At 42.6% G+C, this 19,179-nt stretch overlaps 1 protein-coding gene and 1 pseudogene across 1 annotated transcript; both read left to right on the forward strand.

Moving 5' to 3' along the window:
* F11 (coagulation factor XI) lies at window positions 1-18,479 on the forward strand. The gene is made up of 15 exons (XM_043559348.1): window positions 1-366; window positions 1,075-1,130; window positions 3,095-3,257; window positions 4,777-4,883; window positions 5,760-5,919; window positions 7,331-7,440; window positions 8,138-8,297; window positions 10,399-10,508; window positions 10,609-10,771; window positions 10,862-10,968; window positions 14,921-15,089; window positions 16,220-16,395; window positions 16,968-17,063; window positions 17,588-17,727; window positions 17,992-18,479. Exons 2-15 carry the CDS (start codon window positions 1,076-1,078, stop codon window positions 18,151-18,153), a joined length of 1,878 nt encoding a protein of 625 aa, XP_043415283.1. The 5' UTR covers window positions 1-366; window position 1,075; the 3' UTR covers window positions 18,154-18,479.
* On the forward strand, window positions 2,461-2,607 carry LOC122479316 (annotated as a pseudogene).
* Window positions 18,480-19,179: the final 700 nt, after the last annotated feature.

The following is a 19,179-nucleotide window of genomic DNA, read 5'->3' on the forward strand; positions in this document are numbered from 1 at the left end:
AGGGCAGCCGTGGTTACCAGGCATCCCAGTGTGAGGGGCCAGTTGCTAAGCCACACAAATTTAAGTTCTCAGTCTCTCTGGGGGGAAGTTTTGAAAAATACACGGTGAAATAAGACAAAAAGATGTATTGTCTTGAAAGAGCGAGCAACTGGACCGCTTTAGATACGCCGAGATTTTGAGAGCTCTCGCAGACACTGATGTACTAAAAGACACCGTTACACAACATCGGGAATCAGGAAAAGTAAATATTAAAGTTGAGTGAACGTGTCCTGCCCAAGCTCATTTAGAGGAGGATGAAGACCATTTTGGAAGAAGAGAAACCCTGTTGTTGAGAAGGTGGCAAACAGGCCAACAAAATATTTTCAGGTACGATTTCAAAAATTCTTTGATTTCTCTCCAGCAAATTTTCCTTGAAGTGCCTTTCCCTACCATGGGGGGTGGGGGGAGGTCTTACAAATCTTTTACAATAGAGAATTTTACAAATTAGAAAGATTTTCAAGATCGAGGTTAAAACAATAGCAAGTCTTGGTGCGTCTCACTGATACTGAGTTTTTCACAGAGCAGTTAGTTCAATGCTTTGTGAGCATAAGTACGTTTATAGGTAATGAAGACGGTCTATGAATATACTTGCAGCAGACTTTTCTAAATGGTAACGTCATAAGTAGAAAGTCATTTAGAGCTTCCAAGAGGTACAGAGAGAGACTTCAAAGATGGAAAGAAAGGAAACAAATTGGAAAAGAACACAAAAATGGAAAAACTGGAATTGTGGAGGGCTCGGATGACAGCAATGAAAAATATCTGGTTAACGGTGAGCTGGAGGCACTGGGGAAGCAGAGATGGGGGGACTCCCCCCGTCCGCTCTGGGTTCTTCAGAACTAGGAAAGTCTTGAACTCATCCTGGGGAGTATCCTAGGATTTGGGGAAGGTAAAATTCAGCATTAACGTAACAACCTGCAAATACCGTAGAATTCACCACTCCTCTCCCTCCCTGTTTCTTGTGAGCCCTGATGTCAGTGAACTACTTATAAATTCACTTTGCATGCTCTAAATACATACACATTTTTCTTTTTGTAGGATGATTTTATTATATCGAGTGGTACATTTCATTTTATTTGCCTCAGTTTCCAGTGGTAAGTAGAGCCTAAGCTCAGATAAGAATTGGAAACAGCTTAATTTCCTGTTTTGAAGACTGGAAAACAGAAGGGCTGATCTACAGGCCCATACCATCTACTCCACGGAAGGACATTAAATCATTTTATTTTTCACTTAAGGGCTCCAGGGGTTTTCAAAACAGGGAGGGCAATTAAAGAACAGGAATTGGTCATAATAGTAGTAATCTGGGTCTATATGTAGAAGTCACATCCAAATCTGTACCTCTGTTTATATCCAAATCTGCATCAGTCATGACAAGTTTGGTGGTAATTATTACTTTCTTTGCATCGCATGGGGGGATTTCCGTGGACCATGAGAACACTTCTAGGTGCAAACAGACCCTTAACTAATGAGGGGCCGCCTTGCAACTCCAAGGGAGCCGCCCGGAGCTTGGGGAGAGGGGGCAGGTTTCTGCTCACCTCTGGGTCACTCTTGGGTAGCTGCTAATCTTGGAGAAAATTATCCTATATGCAGAGGTTATAGTTGGGTAAGTTAGAAGGTGTATGTGGTGGGTTTTGAGCACAGGCTGTGGCAGGGATCCTTGCCTCTTTTTCCCCAGAGATCTCTTTGGACTGCGTCCTCAGAGTCGTGTTTTCGAAAGCGTAAAGTAAAAATACAAAGGATTGCCAAGAAAATCAATTGTATTGCAATATCGTTAATGAAAATGTAAAAACGAAACGAAACAAAACCTGATACAAAGATAGATGTCCTTCTTATTGACACATGATGTAACAAGATCTGGTGGTGGGTCTAAAACTGCAAAGTAATAACCACCACCAAGCTGGTGATGTTATTTGAGGATATCGGCAGCTGTCATGTTTTCTTTTTAAATCTGTAATCTTAGCATGACAAAGCAGATACTATGAACATTGTGGTTTGTTACATTAATGATGGAAGGCTGTATCACGTTTTGGGTAGAGGTTAGTGAAAATAAAGTTGGAATTTCCCCCCTCCAAGACCCTGGCTAAATCTAGTGATAGTTTTAGTGATAGTTTTCACTGCTCTGTACCTACGTACTTTCCCACATACTCATTGGTATGTTTGTTACTACGATAAATATTTGAGTTATATTTTATCCTTCCCAAAGTATTTCATTTTTACTGTAAGTGTATGTATACATTTATATATATATATATATATATATATAGCCTGCATATGCTATGTATATGAAAGATATTAAGAAGCCTTCTTAATGGCAGTGTACTAAGATTAAAAACTACAACCTTTTATTCAGTGACTGAGTAATAATGACCCAAAGAGCCATAATCTGGAATATTAAACATCTCTTTCTAGAGACGGAAAAAAAAAATCGCTTCTTGGCCTTTTGGCTAAGATCAAGTGTAGAAACAGAAAAAAAGAAATGGGTTTTATCCAACTTAGCTTTTAAAAAAATACCTGTGTGTGGTTTCAGCTGGAATGGGAATTCGGATATTTTTCTGAGAATCTACAGTTCCTGTTCCTAAACGGGCCCATTTTAAATAGTGAGGTGATACAGTGTATCACAGCCAGGGCCATCAAACACTATTGAAAAACCATCATTCTGGATCCTTTGTTTCATATAAACAAGGAGTTTTGACAAACAAGCAACAGGGAAAGGGAAAAGCAGGCGGCCCGTTTCCAGACTTGGATGTGACCCTGAGGAACATCTTTGGCCAGGAAAGCTCTGAGAAACTGTCCAGTTACCCGCAAAGCACCCTCATCTCCAAGATAATCCCTCAGAAGCACAGTTCCATCGAGGCAAATGTGCCATTTTGCGATTTCTTTTTCTGTCTGAGGCTGCTCATCCAATCAACCAACATCAAAGGGTCGATTGCTCTGATTTCCAAGTTCGGGCGCATTTCCTGGGAGGCAGACCTACTTGGCTTGCCTTTGTGAGATTGTTATCTAATTCGATACGTGCAACTAAAGCCCCCAATAATTCCTGCCACGTATTACATCACAGAATGTGTGACTAAGCTGTTCACAGATACCGGCTTTCAAGGCGGAGACGTGACTACCATTTTCACGCCAAGCGCCACGCACTGTCAGCTTATCTGCACCCACCATCCGAGATGTCTGCTTTTCACCTTCATGGCTGACTCGTCGTCGGAAGATCCTACCAGATGGTAAAATGTTCGCGTTTCTGCACAGAGGGAGTAGCTTTCCGGGATGATTATTTACCAATAAGTATTCATCTACCATTTTATAAAATGGAAGGTTAATGATGGGAAAACATGTGGTCCTTCAATTGAAATATTGAGTATTGCAGGAAAAAAAAAAAAAAATCGTGCCCAGGCAGATCAGGGAGGAGCAGACATGCCTCTCAGTGTGGACTTTCTAGCTCCTCTGTGGTCTGGATTTTAGCGGTATACTTATTTCTCTCCGCTGTTATTACGCCTCTTAATCATTTTGTTCCTTGCTTTTTGATTCATTATTGATATTTGATGTTATTCCAACCGGTGCTTTTCCTTCAATTATTTTATTAGGAAATAAATATTTATAAATGTAGTTTGAAAGAACAGCACAGTGATCCCCTGTCACCGCCAAGTTTTTTGTTCGCCATTTGTGCCTTATCTATGTCTATCTATCATCTGTCTGTCCGTCTATCTATCTATCTTTCTATCTTTCTATTTAACCCTTTGAAATAATTTGAAAACATTATAACATTTTACTCCTAAATCTTTCAACATACCTTTTCCTACATAAAGGAAACGATTGTAACAAGAACCCCTTTATAACATCTCAGGTGTCCCCCAAACATAATTTATAGCTATTAACCCGTGTCTGCTCCGGATTCACAACTGCATTTAGTGGTTTTGTGTCTATAGTCATATTTTTAAAAATTTTAGGACACTTGGGGACACCTGGCTGGCTCGGTCGGTTAAGTGTCTGACTCTTGATTTTGACTCACGTCATGATCTCATGCTTTCATGAGACTGAGCCCCACATTGGGCTGTATGCTGACAGTATGGAGCCTGCTTGGGTTTCTCTCCCTCTCTCTCTCTCTCTCTGTCCCTCCTCTGCTTCCGCTTTCTCTCTCTCTCTCTCTCAAAACAAATAGATAAAAACATTAAAAAAACTTTTAGGACATTCCATCCACCACTTTTGTTTCCGTGTTGAACTTGAACATTCAATGATGAAGCTTTACTACAGAGGTAAGTAATCAACATGTTTGTGTATTATTGCTGCATTCATAGATATTTACATAGTATCCTGAACTTAAAAAATTACTACTCTAGAGTCTACAACAAGGGTTGGCAAACTTTTTCGTGACAAAGCCAGGGTTGAATATTTTAGCAATGATGGATCCAGAAGCAAAGTGAAAGATATTATAGAAGTACTTCTATAACTATTTAAAATGTAACCATTTAGCAATAAGACGCCATTCTCAGCTGATGGGCTGCAAAAAACAGGCAGAGGGCTGCTTGACCAACGGGCCATAGTTCACTCCTGTTTCCAGTTAGTAGGGAAAACTGTACATGAGCTCTTAAGTGAAGGGATGTCAGAATGGAAAAAAACAAACAAACAGCTTTGCTAAGAAAATATTTGTTTTGGCATCAGATAGAGCAGTTTGTTTCTTTCTCTCTGATTTTCTGTGTGCTGACTTTTAAGATCCATTATTTTAAAACGTAAGTTCTCACGCAGGTTTACTTGTATCCTGAAAGACAGTGTAACAGAAACACTGCCAAGGGTGAATATGACAGGAGCAATTTCTGGATATTCTTTCAAGCAATGCCCACATCAAATAAGTGGTAAGATGTCCTATTAGAATTCGTAAACACTTAGTTACTATGATATATATATATAGTTATATCACATATGCTTTTATGGCTATGAAACAAAACCCTGCGGTGTGGACTTAGAGTCTCCTAATGAAGTTCTTTCAGGAAAGAGTCAAAACTAGCACGCACACTCTGTCCCCCCTTCATTAAAATTTACCCAACTAGAAGGACACGTCTTACTGTATCAGTTCTCATCATTCATCTTCCTCTTCCCAGCTTAAAGTTTTATATAGAAGTCCATATTTTTGTAATGTTTATTTATTTGTGAGACAGAGAGAGAGACAGAGCCTGGAGCCTGAGCAGGGGAAGGGCGGGGAGAGAGGGAGACACAGACTCCGAAGCGGGCTCCAGGCTCTGAGCCGTCAGCACAGAGCCCGACGCGGGGCTCAAACTCACGTGCCGTGAGATCACGACCTGAGCCAAAGTCAGACGCTTAACCAGCTGAGCCACCCAGGCGCCCCTGGGAGTCCATACTAGACATATTACTTCGAATCAAAGGAGCAACTAGGAAGGTTGAGACGACACCTAACCGTCAAAAGATCCTCCAATAGGTTAGTGGGTCAATCAGTCAGTGGAGTTAAGGAGACAAGGGAGGCCAGGGCAGAAAGTTAACACAGCAATTTACAAGTCTAATATTATTGCGCCGTAAGAAGGGCATTTTCATTCTTTTTCTGCTTCCATGTGAGCGTAGAAGTTAAGCAGATGAAGATGAAAACAAAGGACTTCTGAGAAAAAGTGACTGGAAGAGTTGAAAGAGTAAGTCAGGAAGGGCAGTTGCTAACGTAGCACCGTTCAGGTTGGCTCTGGAGTCTGGAAGACCGCCACGTTGTCTGCTTTTGTCTCCAGCTTGCCACAGGAATTTGTACGTGGACCTGGACATGAAGGGCATGAACTATAATAGCTTGATGACCAGGGATGCCCAGGAATGCCAAGAGAGATGCACAAATGATGTGCACTGTCACTTTTTCACATATGCAACGAAGCAGTTTCCAAGCACGGAGCATCGGTGAGTGAGCCGGAGGCTGAGCCCGTGGACAGTGAGTAGATCGCCGCCTTGTCTGATGGAAAACAAAATTTCTCCTCGACTTGATGCCAGAATTTTTGTTTTCAGCCCCCAAACGACATTTCTAGAATAAGTACAGTGCTAATAGTTTTCTTCACAGAAAGTAGCAGAAATGCATTCCCTTTATGTTAAGGACTCTGTCTTTTTGCTGACATTGTTGTATCTGCTTCACCCATCGCCTGGCTAATTTAAAAAGTGATACGTTTCTTAACTGGAAGTTTTGAGACAGTTACAGTTGATCTGACTGCGTCATTCCCAGCCTAAGGATTATAGGACCGAGGGGAAAACCTACTCAGACCTCTCTAAGTAAGAGTTCCTTATCTAAGACAGAATAACTGAAGCCCATGTGAAGTGTTTTAAATTTTTTTTAACGTTTATTTATTTTTGAGACACAGAGAGACAGAGCATGAACGGGGGAGGGGCAGAGAGAGAGGGAGACACAGAATCGGAAACAGGCTCCAGGCTCTGAGCCATCAGCCCAGAGCCTGACGCAGGGCTCGAACCCACGGGCTGTGAGATCATGACCTGAGCCGAAGTCGGACGCTTAACCGACTGCGCCACCCAGGCACCCCATGTGAAGTGTTTTAAAATCCACCCCAAACTGGATTTTGAAATATGCTGGAGATAAATGTGTGAGAATGTAGAAATGACCTGATCTCTAATGATGAATCAGTGTTCTCGTTAAAAAAAAATTTTTTTTAGGGAAAAAAATATCACTAACTTTTATATTTAGAAATTTCTGAGATGTTCTAGGGTTGTATAGGAAACCACACTGATCTAGAACCCAACAAAAAAAGGAGAACGAAGTTTAAATGACCATTATTTGGATTCCCCTTTGGGTTTTTCCATTCCACTCTCCACATTCACAAGGAGGTGAATAATATAAATAATCATAAAGCATCCCTCACTCCTTTCAAAAAAGACGACGATAAAACCGAATGTTCAGATTTAGAAGTAAGTTTTCATGTTTTGTGTTTGGCTCAGCGCAAGCTACATCTTCTTAACATATTTCAACGTCTGAGACTTAACACGACAGGGACAGCAAGCCAGGAAAGGGGGAGTAGAGAAGGGCTTGAGAATTCATTACTTCCTACCTCCGATTCTTCAGGCCGTCATCTCTCCAAAGCTGCCATTTAAGTGATGAAAACTAGAATTGACAAAATTCAGGGGCCCTCCGGGTCCTGGCAGAGGAAGGACTCAAGTCCTGCTGTCCAGCATCAGCTTGATGCTTTTCAGAGCAGATCCTCAGCTGTCAGCCCAGGAAGTCTCTAGACTGGAATTTCGTATCGTCTCATGTTGTTTCCTACACGTATTTAGACGAGTAAAACATTTTCCCATTTTTGTTTTCATTCAGAAACATTTGTCTGCTGAAGTACACCCACATGGGGACACCAACCAGAATAATGAAGCTCACTAAAGTGGTGTCTGGATTTTCACTAAAATCCTGTGCGCTTTCTAAGCTGGGTAACCGTTACTTTCTCGGCGAGGTGGTTTAACCATTAAATAGTAGGTGCGGTTGGTATGAATGAGGGGCCTGACTTAGGACACCCATGTGCGCTCCCTGGTGAAATGGACCAAACGATCTTTTACCTTCTTCGTGTGAAAAAATGTCGTTATGTCCCATGTAATTAGAGCTCTAGTTGAATTTAAAGTTTAAAATAATCACTCCAGTTTTCCGAATGAAAACAATTTAAAGAGCTTGGGATAAACAAACTGTAAAAAGAATTGTTATTAAGATTTTAGGTTCACTGCAAAATGGAGGGGAAAGTATGGGTGTCCCATAGACCCCTTCCCCGGGGCACATGCACAGCTTCCCTTATTATCAACACCCCCCGCCCCCACCAGAGTTGTACATTTGTTACAATCGATTGACATCCATTGACACATCATAATCGCCCCAAAGCCTGCAGCTTACGTTCCAGTTCACTCTTGGTGTTGTATATTCCATGGGTTGGGATAAGTGTATAATGATATCTATCTATCTTCCCGGTATCGTGCAGAGAATTTCTACTGCCCTAAAAACCTCCTCCGTGCTGGGCCTCCTCATCCCTCTTCACCCCGCAACAAACTTTTTATATGGAATCTACAAATACTCTAGCTGGGATTTTGCTGATTATATTGGGGAGTTGATTTCTTAAACATGGTTTCTTCTGTCGTACAGCTTGTATCAGGGACATTTTCCCTAGTACGGCATTTGCGGACAGTAACATCGACAGTGTCATGGCTCCGGATGTCTTTGTCTGTCGCCGCATTTGTACTCACCACCCCAGTTGTTTGTTTTTTACCTTCCTTTCCCAAGAATGGCCAAAAGAATCTGAAAGGTAAGGAATTAAGATGAAGATTCATGCCTTAAGACGGCCGATCAAGGTCCATCCTTTAAAAAAATTCTGAGCAGCTACACATTTAATCGAAGTGTCTGCAGAGGACAGGCCAAAGTTGCCGGGAAGGATGCCTAGCCCCTCTCTCTTTGCATTCGCCACCTGGTGACCGCAAATCTGAGGTTACCGAGGACTCTTGTTTTCTTGAGCTGAGGGAGGTCTCTGCCTGCAGCAAAGGCAGGGTTGCCTCGTTCTGAACGGAGTAAAGAACATTAAGGATGACCCTCAAGGGGCAACTTAGTCCAGGGCCCAGTTGGAGATCAGTGAACCTAGAGTAGAAAGGGCTGGGAGTATCAGGGTAATGTCAAATCCGAAGTGAAGAGAGGTGGAAAGGAAGGCCTATATGAATGGAATTGGGGATAATTGTGGAGGGGTGTTGAGAATTGAGATTCTGTTTTCCTACCGATGGGTACCGATACAGGAAACCATGCTGAAACGTGGGAAAGGTCTTTGATCATTACAGGGATGTCCACTGGGGTTGTCGTTCCTCATTAATAAGATTCACCAAAACAAACAAACAAACAAACACAAGAAACCAAAAACCCCACTTAAGAGTGCTTCAGAATCTCGGTACTCCATATTATCTGAATGGGAATTCTCAGAGCCCCCGGTATTTGCCTGACTTGGCTGTTTGCGTGAGGAATGGGTCCCCCAGAATCCAGCTGGGTTAGGCCCTTGAGGTCCTTGTCCATCAAGCAAGCCTGGTTTTCCATCGAGTGACTTTTGGAAGTACTAGTTTGGTCCCATGAAAATATATCTGTTACTTTCATTTACTCAACGATATAATTTATTTGGTGTCTACTGCACACGAGGCACTGTTCTAAACACCAGGGATACCACTAGTGAACGAAAGAGATGAAAACCCTGCCCTACCTGGACAAGAGTGGAAGTGATAGAGAAGTCATCAGGTTGGGATATATTGTCCAATGGGGAGGCAATAAAATCTGTTGACTGGTTGTCTGCTCTGAAGGAAAGAGTCAGTGAGAGCTCTAAGACTTTTGGCCCAAGGAATCAAAAGGATAAAACTACCCATGACTGGGATGCAGATTTCATGAGGCGCAGATTTCAAGAGGGAAGAGATGCCCAGTGGACATCCAGAGAGAAATGTTGATCTGGAAGTTGGAAAGGGAAATCTTGAACTAAGAGGAGAGGTTTGTGTTCTGGATCTGTGTCTGGGTATCACTAGCATACCGCTGGTAATTGAAGGGACTGAATGCAGTCAGAGAAGAAAGGGGGTTCAAAGACCGCATTACAAATGGCACAAATTAGAAAGATGCCTAATCACTGCTCATTTTCTTTTTTACTCCTTTTATAACATTCCCGGTCAATACCTGTAAGAGGGGTAAAACACTGGATCCTCAATACAGGGTGAGAGAGGAACAGGAGTGCTAGAAGCCAAGACTTGGCTTTTTAAATTGAAATTAATTAAAATGAAATAGAACTAAATATTCATCTCCTCAGCTGTATCAGCCACATTTCAAGTGCTCAGTAGCCCCATGTGATTAGGGGCTATTGAACTGGGTGGCACGGGCATGGACCGTGTCCATCATTGCAGAAAACTCTATTGGACAGCACTGCTCTAGACTGTGATTTGGGGCTAATCAGGAAAAGTTGTTTTGTTCCAAGAAGAGGCTGCTTGTATGGAGCCTGTGATGAATGCCATTTATCCGTGTCTGAGCCCGAAGCAACTCTGGATAGCAGATTTCTCCAGAGCATGAAAGTTATGGAATCTTTGAAATGGGCGAGGAGTGTTGAAAGAAAGGAGAGAAAGAAGGAAGACGGTAGGAACACTGGCGATAGAAACAGCTCCGAAAACTTTTATGGAGGCAAGTGGTATCCTGTTGAAGACCTGTCTACAACCTATGGATCATGGGGTCTGACCCAGTGATGTATGAAGAGCACTTACAAAATGAGAAATTGTTCACTCTTAAACACACCAACATGAATTGACTTCTGTACGTGTTATAAAAATGGTTCTTTTCTTTGATATGTGTTACGTGATCCATTTATATTCCCTCCTCCCCCCCCTTTTTTTTTCTGTTAGAAATCTTTGTCTCCTGAAAACATCTGAAAGTGGATTACCAAGTACACGCATTAAGAAGGACAGAGCTCTGTCCGGTTTCAGTCTGCAAACCTGCAGGCACAGTGTCCCAGGTAAACAATGGAGCCACTGTCTCCTGATCAAGGTCAACAAACCTAGGTCGACTAGTGGTGAGTTTGGTGTCTCGTACCTGATGTGTGCTTTCCTGCCTAGTGTTCTGTCATTCCTCATTTTACCACGACACTGATTTCTTGGGAGAAGAACTGGACATTGTTGACGTGAAAGGGCACGAAGCCTGCCAGAAAATGTGTACCGACTCCATCCGCTGCCAGTTTTTTACCTATTCGCCCTCTCCAGAGTCTTGCGACGGAGGGAAGTAAGACGTACAAAGAGTTACACGGATACTCCCGTCCCGTCTCCTTGAGGGGGGGTGTTATGTTTATACTCTTCTGTTTCCCACCTGCAGGGGTAAATGTTACTTAAAACTCTCTTCAAATGGATCCCCAACGAAAATACTTCATGGGAGAGGAGGCGTCTCTGGATATACATTAAGGTTATGTAAAATGGATAATGGTGAGTTTAACGGCTCGCGAGAAAATACATCTGAAGAAGTTATTTTTATACCAAATATATCATGACTGTCAGCGTCAATAGTAACCGCAAAGGGGAGAAAATTAGTACAATAACCAACTTAGATACAATTTTCTGTTAGTTTTACTCCTGTCATCCAGGCTGACCATGTTTTAGTGGTAAATATTGGGCCTCAACTAAACTCTGCATTACCTAATATTGAGTATGGGTTTTAACTGGACACATGTATACAGTTTATGATGAGACTCAGGCTCAGTCAACACTTTTATGTGTAATTCCTACTACGAAGGCTAAGTATCTTTCTTATTATCCTTGACGATTGAATATCGGTCAGGAATTTGGTCAATCAGATTATTTGTTTTCTGTCCCTTGGCCATTACTTGGTATTTAGTTGAAACATAAATAACTACCATATGTTTGAAAAAAATGTGTATGTATTCAAGAAATAAAGTAGCTCCCCTTCAGGGGTCTTCATTCTTTCAGATCCCCTGCAAGTATTCTGCATACTTATGAATATTGGCAAAGATTTACAGTAAAACTCTATTTATTTAGAACAATGAGTATGACAGGGTGGAAAGAAAATAAAAAGATTCTCTAGATTAAACAAGACCTACAATATGTGTAAAATGTGATACAAATTACCCTGAAAATAAGATCAGCAGTGGCCAATTCTAGGGGCTAATTTCTGAGCCTAGTACTGAGGGATGGTTTGTAGGCAAACAGAACGATCTCCAGACAGAATCTCCAACAGGAAAGAACATTATCGCACTTTTCTCTAAATTACCATAATAACCTATGATGACTTTAGTGCTTACTAATTCACATAAAACTACATGTTTTAGACTTTTTGCTTGCTTAATGTCCGATATTCCAATGGACTATGAATTTAAGATTCAACTGAGATTTAATGAGTAATATAGAAGTGATGATTATAATTTATAACAGTTTTCAGAGTATAAAAATCTTCTGTGTCAGAATTAGTTCTCTACTGAGAGGAGAGTAAATCCTTAACTTCTGAGAACTTGTTTTGTAGCATGTACGATATTGTGTCCGATCTAACATCCTAACGAGGAAACCATGCCTTCCTGGAGTCCAGAGGGATCTGATGGCCCAAACTCCTTTAAAAAGCCAGCCAATTAAGTTGTATCTCCTATATTCTGTTTTCCTTACAATATATTTATCTAAGAAGGAGCATTTATGATAATTCTGTTGCCTTCGTTCTGCAAAGCACGAGAAGGGACGCTTGGCAGATGTTGTTGTCAGTGATGTTGACGTAGTTTCTAAAATGGGAACCAGCGCTCAACACTTGAACCCATTCCCCATTTTCCTTTCACTACGTTCTTCTCTGATGAATGTATGGATTCTGGTGTATGAAGGCTACAGAATGTATCAGGTGGAGATTGATAGCTGAGGCAGAGAATACAAGATAAAGGAAAATAAAATCTTAAGACATTTTGGTGCACCTTCTGAAACTAGATAATTAGGTTTTCCTGCACGACGTCCGATGAAATAATACCCTAATGGGAGGGGATATATAACTGAGGTGACTCTCATATCTTACACCATCATTGGTCTTCAACATAACTTTCTGAAGATACAGAGGAATTGCTATCAAAAGAGATGTTTCCTAACACAAAATCTAATGTTAAACACAGATATTTGCAGCATTTTGTTTGAACCGAGAGACAAAATAGAATGAACATCAAGACCTATCATTTGTCCCTAAGAAAGGCACTATTGAATTGTTTATAACATATTTTAGTTACTGTATACCCATTCATTTTCCTAAACTTTGCCTTTCCTCGTAAATCACAAGGGCTTCCCTGTAATTCCAGAATCTAGTCAAAATCTTCAAAACGTTGCTCTGAAACGAATCTCACCCCATCCACCCTCAGGTGAGAACGCTTTTCTCAGTGTGCCAGCCTGTTTAAGCTTTCACAAACACACCCAGCTTGTTCCTGCCTCTGCTTGCTACCAACTAGAGTTTTCTTCAAGACTCCTCTCTTCCTATTTGACGTTTGCCCCAGGATTATACGTCTATTTTCCTGTTCAGAAAAGAAAGTCCTAGAGAGATTGTTCTACACCCGCACAAAACCAGGGAACAAACCATCAAAGACTTGGCTTTTTTAAAAAAATTTTTTTAATGTTTATTTTTGAGACAGAGAGAGACAGAGCATGGGCAGGGGAGGGGCAGAGAGAGAGGGAGGCACAGAAGCTGAAGCAGGCTCCAGGCTCTGGGCTGTCAGCACAGAGCCCGACGCGGGGCTCGCACTCACGAACTGTGAGCTCATGACCTGAGCCGAAGTCGGACGCTTAACCGACTGAGCCACCCAGGCGCCCCAAGGACTTGGCTTTTGACTGCTGACTCTTTTGCTAACTTCACACTCCTCCTCCTCTAGCTAAGGACATGAAGCCTCCCTGGTCCTCTGAGCCATGCTAGTCTAAGTGTGGTCTGGGTGTAGCATGATGACATCAGCAGTGAGCCTGCTGGAAAGAATTTCAGCAACCTCCCGCCCCCAAACTGGATCAGAATCAGCATTTTAAGATAACCAGGTGATCCATATGCACATTAAAGTATGAGAAGCATTGCTCTAGAATACTGTTGTCCCGGAACACCTCATTCCAATTCCATCTAGGTTACTGGGGCAGATCTGGCCAGGGCTCCCATTGGGAGGGTGGGTTCTCATTTGGCGTGCCAGGAAGTAGGAGCAAAAACGACCATCCTGCCCAGGGCAGCTAAGACAGGAGGAAACAGAGGGGGTAAATGTGAATCAAAGTGCTTGGAAAATATCAAGGGTTGGACCGGGAGAACCCCAAACTGTCAACAAAGCCAAAAGGAGAAGCAGTTCACAGACAGAAGAGCAGCCCGTGCTTGGATGGTGCCCAGCTGGAGCAAGAGACTCTGAGACCAAAGGTCAGCCTGAGCGGAAGAAGATAGGAATTGGACGAAAGCTGTAAACTGAGAGGAGGGTGCTCACTTTTCTTTATGACAGTATTTCTCCAACTTCAGCAGGGCGGGTTGACATTCAGATTACTAGGCTCCATTGTCCAAGTTTCTGATCTACTGGGTCTGAGGGGAGCTCGAGAAGTTGCATTTCTTTTTTTTTTTTTTTTAATTTTTTTTTTAACGTTTATTTATTTTTGAGACAGAGAGAGACAGAGCATGAATGGGGGAGGGTCAGAGAGAGGGAGACACAGAATCTGAAACAGGCTCCAGGTTCTGAGCTGTCAGCACAGAGCCCGACGCGGGGCTCGAACTCACGGACCGCGAGATCATGACCTGAGCCGAAGTCGGCCGCTTAACCGACTGAGCCACCCAGGCGCCCCAAGAAGTTGCATTTCTAAGAAATTCCCGAGTGACGCGATGGGTCCAAGGGCCACACTTGACAACTGCTTTAAGAGAACCATCAGGGTTAGCAGATGAGGGAGGAGAAGACTGCCACGCAGGACCGGATGAGACATTCTTTGGGAGCATGTCATTAGAAGGTGACTTAGTCATGCAATTTTCCTGTGCAAGCTCTGCTTGCTGAGTTGATTATAAAATTTCTTCAAGTCAAGGTCGTGATAAGATACTGAATCGAGGGCAGGTTTGCTTCTCTTTCTGCCTGAAGGGACGTAACTGCTGATGGAAAAGGAAGACTTATGGGCGCCTGGGTGGCGCAGTCGGTTAAGCATCCGACTTCGGCTGGGTCACGATCTCGCGGTCCGTGAGTTCGAGCCCCATGTCGGGCTCTGGGCTGATGGCTCAGAGCCTGGAGCCTGCTTCTGATTCTGTGTCTCCCTCTCTCTCTCTGCCCCTCCCCCGTTCATGCTCTGTCTCTCTCTGTCCCAAAAATAAATAAACGTTGAAAAAAAAAATTTTTTTTTAATAAATTAATTAAAAAAAAGAAAAGGAAGACTTAGGAAGCCACTCATTGCAACCCTTCTGTTGTAGTGTGTACGACCAAAATCAAGCCCAGAATTGTTGGAGGAGAGGCATCTGTTCATGGTGAGTGGCCATGGCAGATAACTCTGCACATCACATCACCTGCCCAGAGACACCTGTGTGGAGGCTCCATCATTGGAAACCAGTGGATACTAACAGCTGCTCACTGTTTGATTGGGTCAGTACCATTACCGATTGTATTAGTTCCCCGGGGGTCGCCCCTATACCGAATCTGTCATTAGCATTTTAGTAAATATTTTAAAAATGTAAATTACCCCATTTGCTACATTAAATCTCTGTAGTTAAAAAAAAAAAAAAAGGCAAAAAGAAAGAACAGTTACGGTCTACCAGCATCAGATTAGGTGTAAGAATATGATGGCATACTATTCTGCTTTCCCATTTAAATGCATCCACATGCCCAGGGGTGTTCTTGTTGTTTCCCATCAGAACATATCATCTGTGCTTGTCTTGGCATCAGGTCCAGAGCCAAACACAAAGAAAATTTCCCCTTCTCTAAATTCGTCGTTCTCTCTCTCCTTCATCTTTCCACTCTCTCCTCTCCTCTCCCCTCTCCCTCTGCTCCCTTCCCCTCCCCTCCTTCTCCTTCTTGCCCTCCTCCTCTCTCCTCTCTCCTCTCTCCTGTCTCCTCTCTCTCTCTCCAGCCCCCAACCCCACTGCCATGTTTCCAAATACAGAAGGAAGAGTTCATTACGTATCCTCAGATTGGATTCCCTACTTAGGTCAACTTTAATACTGGTCAAACCTAAAAGCTCCATCAGGAGAGCTTCCGGACATGGTTTTGTGTGTTTGTTTTTGTTGATACATACGTTATAACTCAAAGATATGTTTGAAGTCAATAGCCTCCTTTACCTTTTACCTTTTCCATATGGGAAAATGGAGTACAAGAAAATCCAAGTGAATTTCTCAGGTTGATAGGTAATCAACGGTAGGGTTGAAACTAACACCCGGAACTCTTCATGGGGGGGGGGGGAGTCAGGGGGAGGAAGGGAGGAGGAGAGAGAGAGAGAGCGCGAGTGTGTTTGTGTGTGTGTGTGTGTGTGTGTGTGTTGGAGGGTGAAAAGAGCATTCATTCATTTTTATGTGTTTAATATAGTAAATGCTCACCCAGGACCTTCTACAGAAGGAATATGTGAGAGAAAAATTTTAGCATGAAATCACTTCTTTCCGACAAAAAGCCTGCCGCCGGCAGAAAATATTAGTAATAGCTAGGTAAATAACAGTATAGCTCAAATGTTTGGGAATCATTTGGTAATGAAAATTTCTTTTCCTCTATTGTTTATTCCTTAGGTTAGAGTCACCTAAAATCTTGCGTGTCTATAGTGGCATTTTAAATCAATCAGAAGTTAAAAAGGACACGGCTTTCTTTGGGGTTCAAGAAATAATAATTCATGATCAATATGAAATGGCAGAAAGTGGGTATGATATTGCCTTGTTGAAACTGGAAACAGCAATGAATTACACAGGTGTGTCGAATTTTAAATGGAATGTTCTCTACAATGATGGCCTAGATGTATTGTTTAACACTGCCAGGTTCATGGCCTGAGCCCCACAATCTCCAGGTGGTATGATCATGAGAGAGGGGCTACTAAGCTACTCTTTTAGTCTGCTAAGACCGGCGCTGTTCCCTGATCGTTAAATCTTACTATGGGGTGTGGGTGAAGCGCTAAGTTTTCTCCAGGTTTCTTCAGGTTCACAGAATGACCCAACTCTATAATATATTGGAATATTAAAGATGACCTATATCTCCCTTTTAGGGGCAAGGGTCAGAATGAGTAGGCAATTTCTACAGGGTCAACAGACCTGGTTAAAGAGATGAAGTTAGGAGGGAGGGCTGTGCCTTTTCTCTTCCTTGTTCCCTCCTCCCAGGATACGTGATAGAATGCTGAACACAAGGAGTGAAAGTGAATGACGATGAGGCACAGCCCGAATATAATAGAGAACACACTGCATAATAGAAAGTGAAAGAAGAGAGTCTCTCCTGGGAGAGAAGATGTATTTTGTTTCTGATGACTAAACTATGACTTTTAAAATTTAGATGCTCAGAGACCCATATGTCTACCTTCCAAAGGAGATCGAAGCATAATATATGCTGAGTGCTGGGTGACTGGATGGGGGTACAGAAAATTAGGAGGTAAGAAACCATGTTTCTGTGTGTGCTCCACCCTAAAGATAAAGAACGTGGTTTCGTCTTAACCTTTTCTGCTCTATCAAGTCCCACAGCTAAAATGTGAGTAAAATAATCACATTCTTCAGCTACAGAAAGCATGCTGATGAAGAATGAAGAGACAAAATGACCCAAGTGAGGAGGATCCCATGTCTGTTTGATTGGAAATTTTAAATATGACAATCTCTTTAATGACTCATTTCCTGCAATGAAAGTTTAGTGTGAAACCTAGGACTTTTTATTAAATGTCATAGCCTGTTATCGAATTATTTTCTCTGGGAGGTAATTCCAGTCAGAGCCAGGCTTCGTTTTAAACGGAATGTTAATAAACAATATATTCTCTATAACTCTAGTTATAAAAGGTCAAGGAGGTAAACCTAGTATTTTTTTTTTCTTTCTAGATTTTTGTATCGGTACGCTTTTGATTTTAAACATACGTGTTTGTATTATATATATGATTATTCCGGTCACAAACCGAAAATTTTTTTCAGACAAAATACAAAATACTCTCCAGAAAGCTAACGTGCCCTTGGTGACAACCGAAGAGTGCCAGACAAGATACAGAGGGCACAAAATAACCAATAAGATGCTCTGTGCAGGCTACCGAGAAGGAGGGAAGGATGCTTGTAAGGTAAGAGTGTTTTCGGCCATTGAATATAGTCACATGAGAATGTTTAATGCATTTAAGAAGGAGTCTTCTGCCCCGGAGCAGGGAACCACGGGGCAATTTGTTTTGCTTTTGTAAATTTGTAAGCAATTTGTTTTGCTTACACTGAAGTTTATCAAAGAGCCAAGAACAGAATTTTAAACGAAATCACTCTGAGACCCATGCATTGAAGACGAGAAGCATCTGAACCGATCCGTGCACCTTTTTTTTTCTGCCCCCCCGTCACAGGGAGACTCGGGGGGCCCCCTGTCCTGTAAACACAACGACGTCTGGCACTTGGTGGGCATCACCAGCTGGGGAGAAGGCTGCGGTCAGAGGGAACGGCCCGGGGTTTACACCAATGTGGTTGAGTACGTGGACTGGATTTTGGAGAAAACTCAAGCGGTGTGAAAGAGTCCCCAGATGTCATGTGACCCCTGAAAGGGAAACCAGAGGCTTCCCGGGAGGAGGGTTTTGATTTGACTGAAGGAGACAGACACCGAGCCGCCATGTTCCTCCGCGGGATCCAGGGTCAAGACAGTAAGGCGTTGAGGGGCCTCGGTATTTGTGAGCCACACGTCAAAAGACACAAGCTGTCATTTCCGCAATTCCCCTTATATGATAATCATAGTCTGTTTTCAGCATCCAGTCTCTTGCCTTTTGATCACACCTTACTGAGCCAAAGAAATCCGAGACGGTGGTATTTTGTTAAGATTAAGGGATTGCCAGATATACCAGGAAAGAAGCGAGTTGTGTCACCGGAGGCTCGGGTAGAATGGCCAAAGCAACCACCGTAAAGAGGTTTGTTAGGTGAGAAATGGGGGCTGGAGAAAATGGGGACAAGGACCGTCACCGTCAACTTGCAAGAATCCGTACTCTGCCTACGTGAGTATCCTCCTTCTGTAAAGGAGGAACTTGATGAGATTCAATGGCATGTTTTCAGAACGATCAGGAATCTGTGTCATTTCACCTTTTAGTATGTTTCTGAATTAGTTTGGGTAGACATAAGCCATCAGCGAGCACGAATGTGGACTCCAGAATTTCCATATGGGAAAGGATTAAAGGTAGTAGTTTACCTGGAAGTGGTAGCTTAGGGGAAGGATCTTTTTTTTTTAATTTTTTTTAAACATTTATTCGTTTTCGAGAGACAGAGCATGAGTGGGGGAGGGGCAGAGAGAGGGAGACACAGAATCCGAAGCAGGCTCCAGGGTCTAAGCCGTCAGCACAGAGCCCGACGAGGGGCTCAAACTCACGAACCGTGAGGTCATGACCTGAGCCGAAGTTGGTCATTCAACCGAGTAACCCAGCCACCCCGTCTTAGGGGACGGATCTTAAAAGTTGTACTTGCCTAGAAAATTATAGGTGTGTGGATTGTATACTTAGTCGGTATGATTCTGGGTCAGGGAGGCTGATAGAGATGAAGGGAGCAAGCTAGAA

This window comes from Prionailurus bengalensis, chromosome B1 (genome assembly GCF_016509475.1).
Source record: "Prionailurus bengalensis isolate Pbe53 chromosome B1, Fcat_Pben_1.1_paternal_pri, whole genome shotgun sequence".
In the NCBI taxonomy this organism is placed as follows: Eukaryota; Metazoa; Chordata; class Mammalia; order Carnivora; family Felidae; genus Prionailurus; species Prionailurus bengalensis.